The following is a 14,834-nucleotide window of genomic DNA, read 5'->3' as shown; positions in this document are numbered from 1 at the left end:
GGCAAGACACGAGATGAATGAAATGCTAACAGATGAGAGCTGGGAGCAGGCTGCAACAGAGGCAGGACAATAAATAACACACAGCGCACATCCTCTGGAAAGTCTTAGCTGTGAAAACGCATACAGAAATCAGTCTGCCTAAATGGCATGCAGTGTTCACAGATGTTACAGCAGAGGATGCTAGCGAAAACAGAAGCACTGCTACACTTTGAAAACACTTGGGGTGCAAAAAGTTTCAGGAATGAGGTCAGGAAGAAGGATAATCCCTGCAGTAAATCAATACACGAAACCCATCCTGAATATGTTGGGTAGTGCACACAGAATAGAAACATCCAGTCCTGGATAGTCCTGGCAAGAAATGAGGCAAAATGTAGAGCATTTTATGCCCGTTAAGGGTGGAATTGAGCTCTAGACAGCTACATTTAGTTGTCTCTGTGTGTGCTTGGTGTTGATGCTCCCACCACATCCCAGGGGGGCATGGAGAACTACACAGCTGACCGTCACGCAGACAGCTGCGCTGGGTTGGCCAAGTTGCTCTCCACGCTCCTTTCGCTGGAAATGTTAACAGGAGCTCTTTCTTGCCCAAAGTGGAGGAGCAGAAAACAGCCCGAGGGTGAAGAGAATAAGATTTGGCTGCTAAGATGAAACAATAGGCGGAAAATTCAAGACAGCAGATGGGCATGTTCAATTTCTAATGCTGCACTTGTACTTTGTGCATTGTTCTCTATGAACACCTTGATACGTTTAACATGTCATTGTCCGGAGACAAAATAGAAAGGTATCCTATCCCTATTTCCTAATGTCATTCACTTCATCCTAAGCCTCCTATAAAAGCTGCCTTTTTATTTCCATTCTCCCTCTTTAAGATGTCTGAAGATATTTAAACTTGGTGCTCACTGGAGCACAATTTACTATCCCATCTCCTCCCTGCCTGATAAGACACAATTTGTTCCCATTTTAACTTCAGGTCAGGTTTTATACTCTCCGAGACCTGAACTTTTGCTCAGTGCTCCAAACTCATTTTCCCAGAACTAGACATTTGCTACGCTATGCTTGCCCACCCAAAAGACCTTTTAGCCGTGAGGTTGAGGAACATCAGCACTGACATGTGCAAGCAGCTGGTCAAAGAGGATTAGCTGCTGAAAATAAATAAATAAAAAAAAAAGAAGAAGTAAGGATAATCTTATATATTTTATAAGATCCTGCAGCAGATTCTGGATTTGTAGCACATTGCTTTCTCAGGAGGGAATAACGCAAATGTAGTTGCAACCAAATGATGCTGATATAAATTTTCCCTGCTTGTTCCACTAACCTCATAGACAACTGTACGACTTCTCCCAGCGTATTTTCCAAGCAATACTGCAGGACTAATTTTGGCCACTGCATCTTTCAAAATACTCTTTTTTTTTTTTGCCCTATATATGTCTTGGATTAAGCTTCAGTTATCTACTTTTCACCCAGCACTATGATAAGAAGTTGGGCACTAGCGATGTTTATATTGGAAGCAGAAGTGATTGATAGTTGGGAATTACCTTCAGATTTCATTATATTCTACTTCCTTTAGGGTTAAGATTAGAGAAGCAGCACAAAATTACTATGGGAGACGGGTATACATAACTTGACCACTTCTAAAAATAAAGTCAAAACTGGTGAACTATTTCCTACCAGGGCTGCAGTGCACCACGCAGCACGTACAGAACAATCGAGCAATCAGAAGCAGCCAGCATGGATTTATGAAGGGCAGGTCCTGCCTGAGTAGCCCAGTCTCCTTCTACGACAAGATGACCAGCTTAATTGAAGAGAGGAAGGCTGAGGATGTTGTCCTTGTGGATTTTAATACAGCATTTGATGCCGTTTCCCACTGTGTTGTCCTGCATGGGGCTCGGACAGATGTGCTGTTTGCTGGCTGGCCAGGCTCATAGAGTCACAGAAATTGGGGTTCAGTCCAGCTGGGGGCTGGTCACCAGCAGCATTTCCAGGGCTCAATCCCGGGGACAGTTTTGTTTCACGTTTCTATCAATGATCTGGATGAGAGAATTAAGTGCAACATAGCGATTTCTCAGATGATATGAAGTTGGCCAGGAGTGTGGATCTGCTTGAGAGTTGGAAGGATCTGTAGAGGGTTCTGGGGCTTCATAGGTGGGCCGAGTCCAAGCACATTCAGCTTGGGTCCTAACCACCCCATGCAGCAGTATAGGCTCAGGGACGAGTGGCTGGAAAGTGGCCTGGGAGAAAAGGACCTGAGGGTGCCAGATGAGAGCTGGCTGCACATGATTGCTGGCTGAACATGAGCCAGCAGTGTGCCCGGGTGGTGAAGAAGGCCAACAACATCCTGGCTTTTATCAGAAATAGCATGGCCAGCAGGACTGGGGAAGTGCTTGTCCCCTTCCCCTTGTATGTGGCACTCTTGAGACCACACCTTGAGTACCATGGTTCAGTTTTGGGCCCCGTTGAGTCGCTCAACTGTGTGGAGAGAAGAGCAATGAAGCTTGTGTGAAAGGACTAGAAAACAGGACATGTGAAGCTCAACTGGGAGAACTGGGACTGCTTAGTCTGGAGAAGAGAAAACCGAGGAGACCTCATTGCACTCTACAACAACCTGGAAGCATAGCAGGAGGTGGTGGAAGAGGTGGTCTCCAACTGTATCAGCACTTTATGCAGGGAAGGGGAAAAAAAGTAATTAAACAAAATGAGTCCCTGAACCTCTCGGCAGGAGCTGGGGGAGCCAAGTGCCTCCCACTGTAAGAGAAGAGTAAGTTCAAGACCACCCGACAAAACTGAACAGGTACAAGTCTGTGGTGCCCGATGCCATGCATCCCAAGGTCTTGAGGGAACTGGCTGATGGAGTCATCCAGCCACACTTCATCATACTTGAAAAGTCCTGGAAGTCAGGTAAAGTCCCTGGTGACTGGAAAAAGGGAAACATCACCCCCATTTTTAAAAAGGGTAGAAAGGAGGACCCAGGGAACTACAGACCGGCAAGCCTCACCTCTGCCTGGCAAGATCATGGAATGGATCCTCCTGGAAGTAGCGTCAAGGCACACGCAAGGGAAGGAAGTGATCCATGAGCGTAACCAAGGGCAAATCGTGGCTGACCAGTCTGGTGGCCTTCTATGATGGAGTGACTGCATCAGTTGACAAGGGAGCTGTGGTCAATGGCTCTATATCCAGGTGCAGACGACAGGTGATGAGCGGAGTCCTTCGGGGTCCATCCTGGGACAGACTGCTTATTATCTTTATCAGTGACATAGACAATGTGATCAAGTGCACCCACAGCAAGTTTGCAGACGACACCAAGCTGAGTGGTGCAGTCGATACACCAGAAGGAAGGGATGCCATCCAAAGGGACCTGGAGAAACTTGAGAATTGGGCCCACATGAACCTAAGGAGGTTCAACAAGTGCAAGGTGTGGACTCTACACTTGCTCTTGTTAAACTTCATTTGGTTTCTTCCTGCCCAGCTCTCCAGCCGGTCCAGGTCTCATCGGGACCTGTGGATTTGTGTGCGTTGAGCCCACTCAGACGCTCCCAAACCACTCTCTTGTCTACCGGGGGGAGCCCTCCATTTCCCAGACCCTTTGTCCTCCCGCCAGGGTTGAGGAGTCCTGGGGGGGAGTCCTTGAAGCAAAGACTGAAGCAAAGAAAGCATTCAGTATCTCTGCCTTCTCGGCGTCTCCCATTACCAGGACACCCCCATTGTTCAGCAAAGGACCCACATTATCCCTAGTCTTCCTTTTACTGTTTACATACTTAAAAAAAAAAACCTTATTATTATCCTTTATCTCTTTTGCAAGCCTCATCTCTAGGTGGGCTTCAGCCTTCCTCGTCGTATCCCTGCAGGCCCTGACAACACCTCTATACTCCTCCCAAGAGGACAGCCCCTTTTTCCACATTTCATAGACCTTCCTCTTCCTTTTGATCTTATCGATGAACTCCTTGCTCATCCACGCAGGTTTCCTGCCCCCCTTCCCCGATTTCCTACTCTTAAGGATGCACCAATCCTGAGCTTGGAAGAAATGCTGTTTAAATGTAGCCCAGCTCTCACAAGCACCCTTGCCTTCTAGCAACCTAGTCCATGAGATACCCCCAAGCATGTCCCAGAAGAGGTCAAAGTTGGCTCTTCAGAAGTCCGGGGTAGCAATCCTGCTTTTAGCCTAACTTCTTCCACCAAGTTCCATCTTGAACTCCACCGTCTCATGGTCGCTGCATCCCAAGCTGCCCCCAACCTTCACATCCCTAACAAGGCCATCCCCGTTGGTAAGGAAAAGGTCCAGAAGCATCCCCGCCTCGTCGGCTCCTCCACCATCTGCGTCAGAAAATTGTCTTCAATGAACTGTAGGAACTGTTTGGACTGTGCGTGCCTGGCCGAGTTGCTTACCCAGCAGATGTCTGGATAATTGAAGTCCCCCATGAGAACCAGTGCCCGTGATCTTGAGGCTATTACCAGCTGCTTGTAGAAGGCCTCATCGACCTCCTCCTCCTGATCTGGTGACCTGTTGTAGTACACCCCCACAACAGTGTCCCCCATACCAGCCCACCCCTTAATTCTCACCCACAAGCTCTCCACTTGTCCTTCACCCTCCCCCAGGTGGAGCTGGGTACACTCTGATTGCTCCCTCACATAAAGGGCAACCCCTTAGATAATCTGTTAGGAAGAAATTCTTTGTTATGAAGGCTCTGCTCAGGCTGCCCCATCCCTGGCAGTGCCCAAGGCCAGGCTGGATGGGGCTGGGAGCAGCCTGGGCTGCTGGGAGTGGGTTGGACCCGGATGGTCTTTAAGGTCCCTTCCAACCCAAGCCATTCAATGATTCTCTGAAAATTTGTTTTCCCCATGCCAGTCTGCAAACTCCGTAACCCAAGGCTCCTGTAAAGGGAAACGGAAGAACAAGGAAAGCAGGCACTTCCAAATGAAGGAGAAATGGCAAACCTAAAAATCACATGCTTCAAGACCATCCTTAGAACAGAGCGGCAAACTTGTGTACACTTAAAACTTGCAGTGTAGCTAACTGCTGTTCATTGTTATTTTAACTACTAATGTTTAAAGGGAGCCTTGATGGGATTTATTGAAAGTCCGTGTTAAAAGAACACCGTGAGCCATAAAATCATCTCAGATACTACCAAAAAGTCAGAGATCTTTTGAGCAGACTTTCAGTTCTGGAGACAGTCTTTATTATTTTCTTTAATCGATGGCATGGTAAAAATTTAAAAGTTTCCTCAAGTTTACAACTACTTCCAACAACAGAGGAACGCCAGAAGGGAGACCTACAAACTGCAGGATAGATTGACTGGATGTAAAGAAGGAGCAAGACAGATAATGGTGCCAGACAGGAATCTGCCAGGAAAAGAACATACTGGTGAGCTGCCTCTTCGATAGCCACAGATGTAAACTGAGTTTAAATAAACTAGAACATGCCAGTTCCCTGTTAGCACTGGGTTTTTTTCTTAAAAGATGTATCAGGCTCAATGTAATTTATAGAGAAATTTTTCATTTAGGCCACTGCTAAAATATCTTAACTGAGCTCAAAAGCACAGTATTTATTTCTCAGTCTATTTTTCTTATATGTTCCTTGATAACATTTAACCTCAGGAGCCAGCAGGAAACATTATGCTGACTCCATCTTAGTTCCTTGCCAAGAGTGAGAAAGGAAATAATAGCCGTGGTAGCCAGAATTTATCTGCCTTCAGAGAATACAAAAAGCCTCGAAGACTTAGATTATTTCCAAGATGAAGGGTTATCTGTTTGAAAACACTGGTTAGATTATGCATTTTAGTTCACTAGTAAGAGCAAAATGATCTGAAGCAGAAAGAGCAAGAAGGGGAGAAGAGTTATCAGACATCATCCTGCTTTCTTACAAGAAACAAGATCCACAGGCTGAGTTATTTTATGCTATTCCCAACATTGCACTGGAAAGTAAAAGCAGATACAGATTTTTGAAGATATGCAAGAAACGGGCACTTGCACAGGACTTCATTTCTATAGAAATTAATCCCCAGAATCTTCTTGATCAACTACTCTGTACGAACAAAACGCCCTTGAATAGAACAGTTGTGCAGAGGGGTGCTTGCAGCTGCCAAGGGCTTCATCCCAGCAGATCGGCTGGGAGGTAAAGTTATGGCAATGGGAAGATTTCCCTCCTTGCTTTTGGATTTGGGGGTATGTTGTGTTTCTCCCCTTGGGAAAGGTAACCCATCTTGGGTGATAAAGTACAGACAACTACATTTAGAAATCGCACATGGACTCACTTGAATAAAGCCTGGCTGCTCTCATTTTGCATACAAGGAAACAGCACAAGGCAAAGCTAAAAATAATCCCAGCCATGCTCAGCCCAGCCTAACCTTGGCTTTATTTGCACATGATACAGGGCTCTGCCTTACATGGTTTCAGTGCCAGCCACAGCATGAAAACCCCAGGAATGTGGTCCGGTTATCGGCCTTGCAGCACACAGGACTTGCTTCTCTACAAACACGGCTCACTCTACTATTCATTTCTGAATTTGTGCTTAAAAAATGAGAAAGAAGGACACATTCTTTACGTTACTGAGCCATAACTTGTTGCCTGTCCTATCTTTATCACCCTGAGTGCTCGGGGTGTGATGTGCAATGACAGCTTCAGCTGAGAAGGAGGAAAAATGGTAGTGAAAAACAAAATCACCAAATGCACCAGGAATGAATAAGGAAGAACAATATTTGGGGTGGGTTATAGCATGAATGTTTTATATGCCACGAGAACACAAGAAAGTTAGGTCCACAGCTAGGTGAGAAGAAGAATGCGTGAACTAATATGGTTAGCAATGCAACAGGTATTTCCTCTTTGAAAACGGACCTAAATAGTCTCCTAATTTGCTGTGGTTTTGTACTTATACTGTCTAGAACCTGAGTTCTGGGAACACACGGTATTCACCCCTATTTTTTGTGCTCCATAGGAATGTGATTCTGTGATCCTGTGAAATTGCATCATCAGGAAATAGAATCATTTGTCACTGAAACTGTAATAGAAAGTACACTATTATCAATGCCCAAACAGAAGCATTTAGTGATTAGTGGAGCTTATCCTTAACTGAAGGTTAATACTATGCATATACAAAAAAATACAAGAGAACTATAACAAAGCCATTTAAGAGATAGCATTCAAATTTGTCATTTTAACCTCTCTTCTTCGTGATGCCCAGCAACTCTGTTTAATCTTCCAAACCACAGCTGCCACCAGGAGCAAAGACAGGAAGCAACTGCAAAGGAGAAAAGAAAATAAATATCTTATTGTCCTTGTTCATAACATAACGGCAGCTGCAAAACTGGCAAATCAAAAAAACTAGACTAAAAGTTCACATAATACTGAGAGGTACTTTGATGAAAGATAATACAGCAGTGCAAAATGCTTTGCACAGTTCAGTGCTCATGACACCTGGTGAGGAACGATGTACATCTATTTTTAGAGAAACATTGATCCAAAGTTACCTATTTGACCTCCTTATACGACATCCACCAATTTTCACTAGGGAATCGGAACAGTAAGGCAGAAAGATTTAATCGCTTTGGAAGAGCCAGTATTTACTATCTTTGGCAATATTTAAAGTGAGAGGATAACCCAACAAAAGAAAAGCCTTGAAAGAGGCAGAGAAAATTGATTTTTTTTTTTCCATTTCAAAATTACAAAAATAAGATAAGGTGTATAGTAGTTGGATTCTTTTTAACTGGCTCTTGCAGAACTATAGGCATTTCTTGATTTCCCCAAATCTGTATTGCTTTGCTTAAATCTAAAGAGGAACAAAAGGATGAATAGGTTTATCAACTTCTAGGGAAAATGCAAAAAAGCAGATTTAACAAAAAGCAGTTATCATAATAATAAAAACCTACTATTGACAATTATGATCTTATCGGACTGAATACTTAACAAGCAACTTCAAGGCACACAGGCTAAGATTAAAATTTATCCTTTTGTATTGCTGTACCCCAGCAAAAAGCCTCTCTTCTCAAGTACCGCGCTGATGGGAAAGAGACAAAGTCTCCAGAAGTCTCTTCCTCATGCTCTTTATGTATACTTGAGAGTGTGCTGATAGGAAGATTAACTAGAACGGATGACTTATTTTCTCAAGTGCACCATTTATGCCAGCCACTGTGCTCTGAGTGTCTGAAGGGGGATTTCTGTTGACCAGGAACCGCCGTGCATTTCGGCGAGGTTCAGCTCTCACCCTTCTGGGGCTCCCAGCGGAGATGACAGCCACATAGGAAGGGCTGCTGCAGCCAGAAGACCACTCAATGCTCCCTGCCTTCAACAAAAAACAAAGCTTTGCTTCCAAGCATCCATCCCATTCCCAGATCCCCAAATCTCCTATTTCCAAACAACACCGTGCTCTCCAGCGTGCTCTCCCATACCCATGTAACCCCAATGACCTCCCCTGGACGTGCCCTTGATTGAAAGACCACAACCCATGACGACTGATGGTATCTCATCCCACCATTTCCATTTTCACTCCTTCTTTTCCAAAGCGTTTGCCTTAGATGAGCTACAAGGGACCGCGCGCCTTGTCCTTCGAGCAACCAGGAGTCCCGCTCTCCGACGGCCAATTCTTTAGCAGAGAGCAGTGCAAGGGCTTGGCAGTGTTATTAATCACTAAAAAAGGACAGACAGCAAGAGCTGTTCCCTGAGATGAGAAAGGAGGGCCTGTTCCTGATTACATATCATTATCCGTAGCCTATATATTATGAAAACTGCGTGTGATCAGGCACCGAGCGCTCACGGGGCAGCCAGTAGGCACTGTGATTTTATCTTTTCAGGCTTGGATACATACAGAGGTACGTCTTCCTATCATATACTATGTGAAATTAAAAAAATTGGCACTCGTGCGACTTCAGCATTAAAATGTCTGCACAGCTTTTAAAGACTCCTGCGGTGCCTATTTCTTCATAAATTTAAGCAGGATCACGGAGAGATTAGTTTGGCCTTTTTCATTTCGAGATACATATTCCAAATCACTTCCCTCGCACTTTATCTAAATATTAAAATCTGACATTTGTTCACTGTAAAAGCATGGTCATTTTTCTGCAAATACAAACAGTTTAGACAAGCACTTTCAATGATTTTTTTATTTTCCCTTTTGAGAGGTAGTGGATTACTGTCGAGCTTTGTAGTAAAGAACAATGTGCCATCCACTAAAGCACACACATTAAATCTTTAATTGCTATTTCGGTAAAGAAGCAAACATGCATTACTGATGATTAAGCATGTCATACCTTCAGCTTTCCTTTTCTTCCCTGAAGCCCCCTACTGCTGCATTAAATGCAAGAGCAGCCTGTCTGCGCCACCAGGAAATAGTATTTCTCTCCTGGACAAGGTCACACTTAGACTAGATGGATTTCCACTCATACCACACTTCAACAGGCAGAAGTGAATGATGGACTAACAAAAATGTTGAGTACCCACATTTGTCTTGGGACTCCTGTTAGCTTCCCGCAGCATGAACGCCACCGCACTGACTCAACGGCTTTGGTAAGCTTTTCTCTTCTTATAAACTCCATTTTCCACAAAGGGACTTACTCTTTCTAAGGTGAAACATTTGCTTTATCTCTGAGGCCCAAAGCCAGTGCTCCCCGCAGAACAAAAATCCCAAATGCATCCAAGCCAAGCTAGCACAGCTAGGACCACAAGCTAAACCTTTTGTCTTTTGTCTGTTTGGTTCGCAGAAAAAAATTAGCATCAGCGTGCAAGGAAAAGGGGAGATGAAACAAAATCTTCGAGGCAGCAGGGAAGAGAGTGTCCTGGCTGCATGTTTAATCTGACCAGAAAAATGTCAACATTCAAGCGCCTGCAGGAGCCCCACGACAGGCTGCCAACGTGACACCGAAGGGCAACGCATTGTGACTCGAGCAACAATTTCATATCAGGGTGACTCGAGCAACAATTTCATATCAGGGTAAAACATTTTAGATGCAGCTGACAGGCAACAGCTACGGCCATGGCGTATCCCATTTTACCTCCTCTTTATTTGAGGAAATGAGGTGGAAGTCCAAAGGGCAGAGGGAAAGAGCCAGATGCCTTCTCAGTCCAGCAGCACTGTGCTGTAAAGACCCATTTCAGGCAGATTTACCTTCAGGAGGAGTTTCTCAGGAGGCTGAGCATACAAATAAACCCGGGCTGTTGCGTGCCACGCACTGGCAGCACATTGAATGAGATCTCCACCATTCTGTGGGTGGCTGCTACAAGATGCACGGGCTCCATTCCCTTCCATCTATCAGGCTGGGAAGAGGCACACCAAACTGAAGATACACTTCAAAACCTACTGAACTCCTAGGAGGACGGCTCTTCTTTAGGAGAAATGTGACCTCGGCAAGCTGTAAACACACAACTCTCTCCATACCCATTTATTCCCTTAGAGAAAAAAACCAGCGAGTGGAGAACTAAGAGGATTGTCTTTATCCTCATATTAAATTCCCTTTAGGAAATGTGTATTTCATGTGATTGTACACGCCAGAGTCTTTCACTGGTTTGCCACTTGCCTTGCTTCTGATGAAGCCAAGACTTTCTGAAGAAAGCACGGCGAGGAATTAACAATTAAAGACCAATAAACACTCCTTCTAAAATGCTCACCACAGTGGCCTGTATTTCAGAGGAACTGCACCATGCATCTTTGTACTGTCACAAGGAGGCAGCAAATACCCACAAAAGCCATAAAACCACTACGGAAATATATTTCCCCCCTTGCACAACCTCCCCTTGGCAACACTTGGGGAGAACTAAAGCCCAGCGCCTGCTTGCTGCGCTGCACTACATCATCTGCTGGAAGGACCCCAGGGGTAGAGTCAAGTCAAGATCAATCTGCTGCCTTTTCTCAGCCTAAACCATCCTGAAAGAAGTTAAAAAGACCTGTCCTCTTGTCAGTAGCTTGAAACCAGCTTTTTTCAGGACCTTCTCTCTGAAGGCAACTGTGTAAATATGGAAGGAGTGGACGGAAACAGCTGGGTGGAACGAGAGCTGTGCTGGAAAACGATTTGGAGTGGGAGCCTACAGTCCCAGTCCAACGCCGTGTTCTGCCCTGCTTTTCTTTTGAACATCCTCAACGCCCTCTCTACCAGCTATGAATATAGATCCGTTTAAAAATGGCTTTAAAATAAACCTTGCTGCAGGACTTGCTTTACCTTCTTCTGTTTCTTTCTTCTCCAAAAATAACTGCCTACCAAGAGCCTCCTTCATCCCTGAAATTCACTGTTCATTCAAGTCTTCTCCCTACATCTCCTCCCATCTCAAACAACACTTCTGTATCGTTTCTCCTCATCCGTGGCTCTGAAAAAAAAAGGTAAAGGGGACAGAAATGTTCTTGGGCTCATAACATCCCAGTGCAGTCTGTAGGCATCCCTGCAAATGTCAGGTAAGAGGCCAAGCAGCATATTCAGCAACCTAAAAAGATGGCACCAAGAAACTCCGATGTGAAACCAGATTGGAAAGAAAAGGAGCCATCTAGAGACATCTGAGACTCTTGGAGATTTTTTTCATCCCAGGGAAAATTGAAAATGTTATGGGCTGAAATTTGAAATCATATGGGTTGGATTCAGCCAAATGCAGCTTTCGTTGGCCTACGGAGCTGTAAATATCCCTTATGCAGCATGAACGCTGCCATCTAGGGAGAAATTACACTAGCATTTTATGGGGAATTTTCAATTTGATAAATAGCTTATTAATTTAATAAATAATTAAGAATTACTTAAGTATAATAAATGAGAGATGGTTGTATGTAATCTCCCATCAGTTGGCCTCAACAAATGCATTCATCCTTCGCTGGTAAGCCTCCCGCACTCTTTATCCCACAGGTTATTTCCACCCTGATACAAAAATGTGAACTTTACCACTCTGCCTGGTTTCACACCTCATTCTTAAGCTCCCTTCCGTAGCAGAAAGGATATTCTCTCCACTCCAGGTAGCCATAAAACCCTCTGAACAAGCACACTTGTATTTTTAAACGGCTGGAAAAACTTCATCAGCACTGTGATAGGATGCATTCTCACTAAGAGAGAAGAAAATCCATCTGGCATATTAGGGCCCAATTATTAAACTCTCCTACAATGTTTATCAACATCAGAGCTGCTAGTAAAAATGGCAGTTTTAAATGCCAAAATATACAGCAGCTCGAATACTAATATGCTTTAACATACATAGATCGTTTCATAATTTCAGAAAGCACTGCAGTGATTACTAGAAACACATCCCAAATTATTTTGATAAATTGGAAGCTATTTAAGTGCTATCCAAAAGAAACTTTTAATGTGCTGGAGAGTTGTAGGACACATTTTCAACTACTCGACGCATTAAAGCTCAGAATAATTGGAGCAAACATAAAATGTTGAAGGAGCTGACCATATAATGATGCGAGGGAAGACCAGCCTGGCTGAATGCCTCTTATTACTGCACGCACAGGGTCTGAGCCGACGGCCTCTGCCAAGCAGCTATCTGCAGCCAACAGCAAACCAACAGACCCCATCTGGGGACTAACGACGTTATCTTTCTGCTGAAGACAGCACCAAGGTTTAACAAGCCACAACCCACCTTATTTGCAGCAGGTGATCTTGTTTTCTTTCATGTCTTTTTCTTTTTAATCTATTTACTTGCACAACCAACCCGACACCCTATAAAAACCATGGCAGCTACCACTGTCGTGGGATCAGTTTAACTACAGTTTTGAGGTCTTATTGGAAAGCAAGTATCAATATATGCCTGATGGTTTTTTTTTGTGTAGCTTCTTATTAATATTCTTAATTAAAGGGAAAAAGTCATCGTGCAAGTCTAAAAGCTGGAGTTTCGAGTAAACACACCAAAAATCCTGAGGGCCATGAGGAAATTGGAGTGGAAAATAATGTTTTCTTGACCCTTATTTTGAAGTTTTTCTCCTTGTACTAATTTCAGGTATGAGAACAACCTACTCTGAAGGCAGGGATGTCCGAGCAGGTTGTAGCTACCAGTGGGACCAGGAACCAAGCACGGCATTGGCCCTATGGACTCCTTCCAGTCTCAGTTCCCCTGTTCTATAGTTGACTGACCTGGTCATCTTCTTCGCTCAACTCACGGGAAATAACCAAATGAATGACTGCTAAGAGATACGTCCTCACTCTGAAGGAGACACCGATGTCTGGTTGCCGTTCTTTGGTGTGTATCACCTGCACTGACTAGAGTAAGAGCTTGGACACAACACAAACACAAATCAAAATTAAGTCCTAAAACTATAAACTAAACCCACTGCACCAACAGGTTTAAAACCCAGTGTGCTTATATTTATCTCGTTAGAAACAACTTTCAGATATTCCCAATCTCTTTCTTTTCCTTCCATGAAATAAAAGGTGACTCAGATTGTTTTTTAGGCACTTAGAAATACCCTTTAATACCTTAGAAATACCCTTTCTGCTGCAGAAGTAAACTATTTAATAAGTAAAAAGAGTAAATAAAATATCTGCAGCACGACTCCAGGTCTGAGTTATTGCACCAGGCCATTCCTGCTTATTAAAAACACTGGGCAAATGTTTACAGCTGGAACAAATGATATACAGCACCTTACCCTACCTGCGTGACTGTCATATGGAGACAAATACTGCTCCCTCTGAAGTTTTCTGACCAAGAAAACTTCAAAGTCCAATTATTCACACCAAAGTAAAATTATACAATTTGATATTCAGACACCGGTCCAGGCCACAAGTGTTCATGTCATGCTGTGACACCGTGAAAACACAGAACTTGGAACTTCTTTTGCCCATTTGTGAAAGAGATCCTTATCTCTAACTCGTTGTAAGACTACAAAAGGACTGGAGGGAGGCAGCAGTGAGCATCCCAAGGAGGATGTTTCAGGCAGAAATATGAAAGGACAGAGCAGACAAGAAACAGGGTGAACTGTGCACGAGGACACAGAGCAGAAACATAACACAAAACATTAATCATGAATCAATGTAACCAAGTGTGAGATCTTATGGAAGGGTAAGGTGATTACAATTCACAAAACCCCACGGAAAATCAGTGATACCCTCCCATGCTCTCACAACCAAAACTAGCAGATGCACGTGGCCAGCTGATCTGGCCAACATGACTGACGTCCCACACAGAGGACAGGGGACGCTGGCTGTCAGGCCCTTGCTGTTTCTCCTGGCGTCTTTCCTGGAGACAGCAAGCCTGGTTTGTAGGTCTTTTACACCATGTAGGGCTCAACAGCTTCTTTGGAAGGGATGTTTGGCCTTGAAGTTTTGCTTACTTCACTCGTCAGACCTTCTAGGCAAGTTGGTGAATGCCTCTGTCTCCTTGCTTTGAGTTTCTTAGGGCTGCTACACTAATAATACTCCCGGTTTTGGAGCACAGGGTCTCCTCCTGACAAGTTGTCCGTGATGCACCGGGGTTACATGCGTGATCCTCAGCTGCTTTACAACCGAATCTGTCAGCAGTTAGAACAGAAGCCGTGCTTTCTGCTCCTGTCTGCTGTTTCTTCTGGTGCTTACACAAGCTCTCCATCCTGATTTCATTCAAATCAACCTTAAATATTTATCTGATAAGTCTCTACAGGACTGGCCAACAAGGCAGAGATGCACAGACAAAATTCAGATGCACTTTTTTTTTAAGAACAGAAAAACAGAAAGGATGAAAAAAGATCACTGGTCAGCAATATGACTTTAGAAAGCCACTGATATTTTGTCGTCTTTTGTACACAAAAGCACACCGGTGAAAAATACACTGGTGAAAAATCCGTATTACAGATGGGTGTGATGGCCTACAGGGATTTTTGGAAGTTGAAGAAGCACTGATACTAACACAAACATTTACTAGAGACCGTCAGAATAGCTCAAACTTTCTGTCAAAATAAAGCAGTGGGA

At 44.0% G+C, this 14,834-nt stretch overlaps 1 protein-coding gene across 2 annotated transcripts in view; it reads right to left on the bottom strand.

Annotated features, from left to right (window-relative positions):
• Positions 1 to 14,834, bottom strand: part of ATRN (attractin) — a 144,754-nt gene that overhangs the window by 24,279 nt on the left and 105,641 nt on the right. Inside the window, exons 26-27 of one of the 2 annotated variants that reach the window (XM_035323503.1) lie at positions 7,147 to 7,225; positions 5,146 to 6,171 (exon numbers count right to left, since the gene is read on the bottom strand). In XM_035323503.1, the coding sequence (XP_035179394.1) occupies positions 5,983 to 6,171; positions 7,147 to 7,225 (268 nt within the window). In that variant the 3' untranslated portion in view covers positions 5,146 to 5,982. Of the gene's footprint in view, positions 1 to 5,145; positions 6,172 to 7,146; positions 7,226 to 14,834 lie in introns of those variants that run through there. The other variant, XM_035323502.1, reaches the window with a different exon arrangement.

The sequence above is a fragment of the Oxyura jamaicensis genome, chromosome 4 (genome assembly GCF_011077185.1).
Source record: "Oxyura jamaicensis isolate SHBP4307 breed ruddy duck chromosome 4, BPBGC_Ojam_1.0, whole genome shotgun sequence".
Lineage (NCBI taxonomy): Eukaryota > Metazoa > Chordata > Aves > Anseriformes > Anatidae > Oxyura > Oxyura jamaicensis.
Note: the sequence above shows the minus strand (reverse complement) of the source record. Positions and strands in the feature narration are given on the sequence as shown.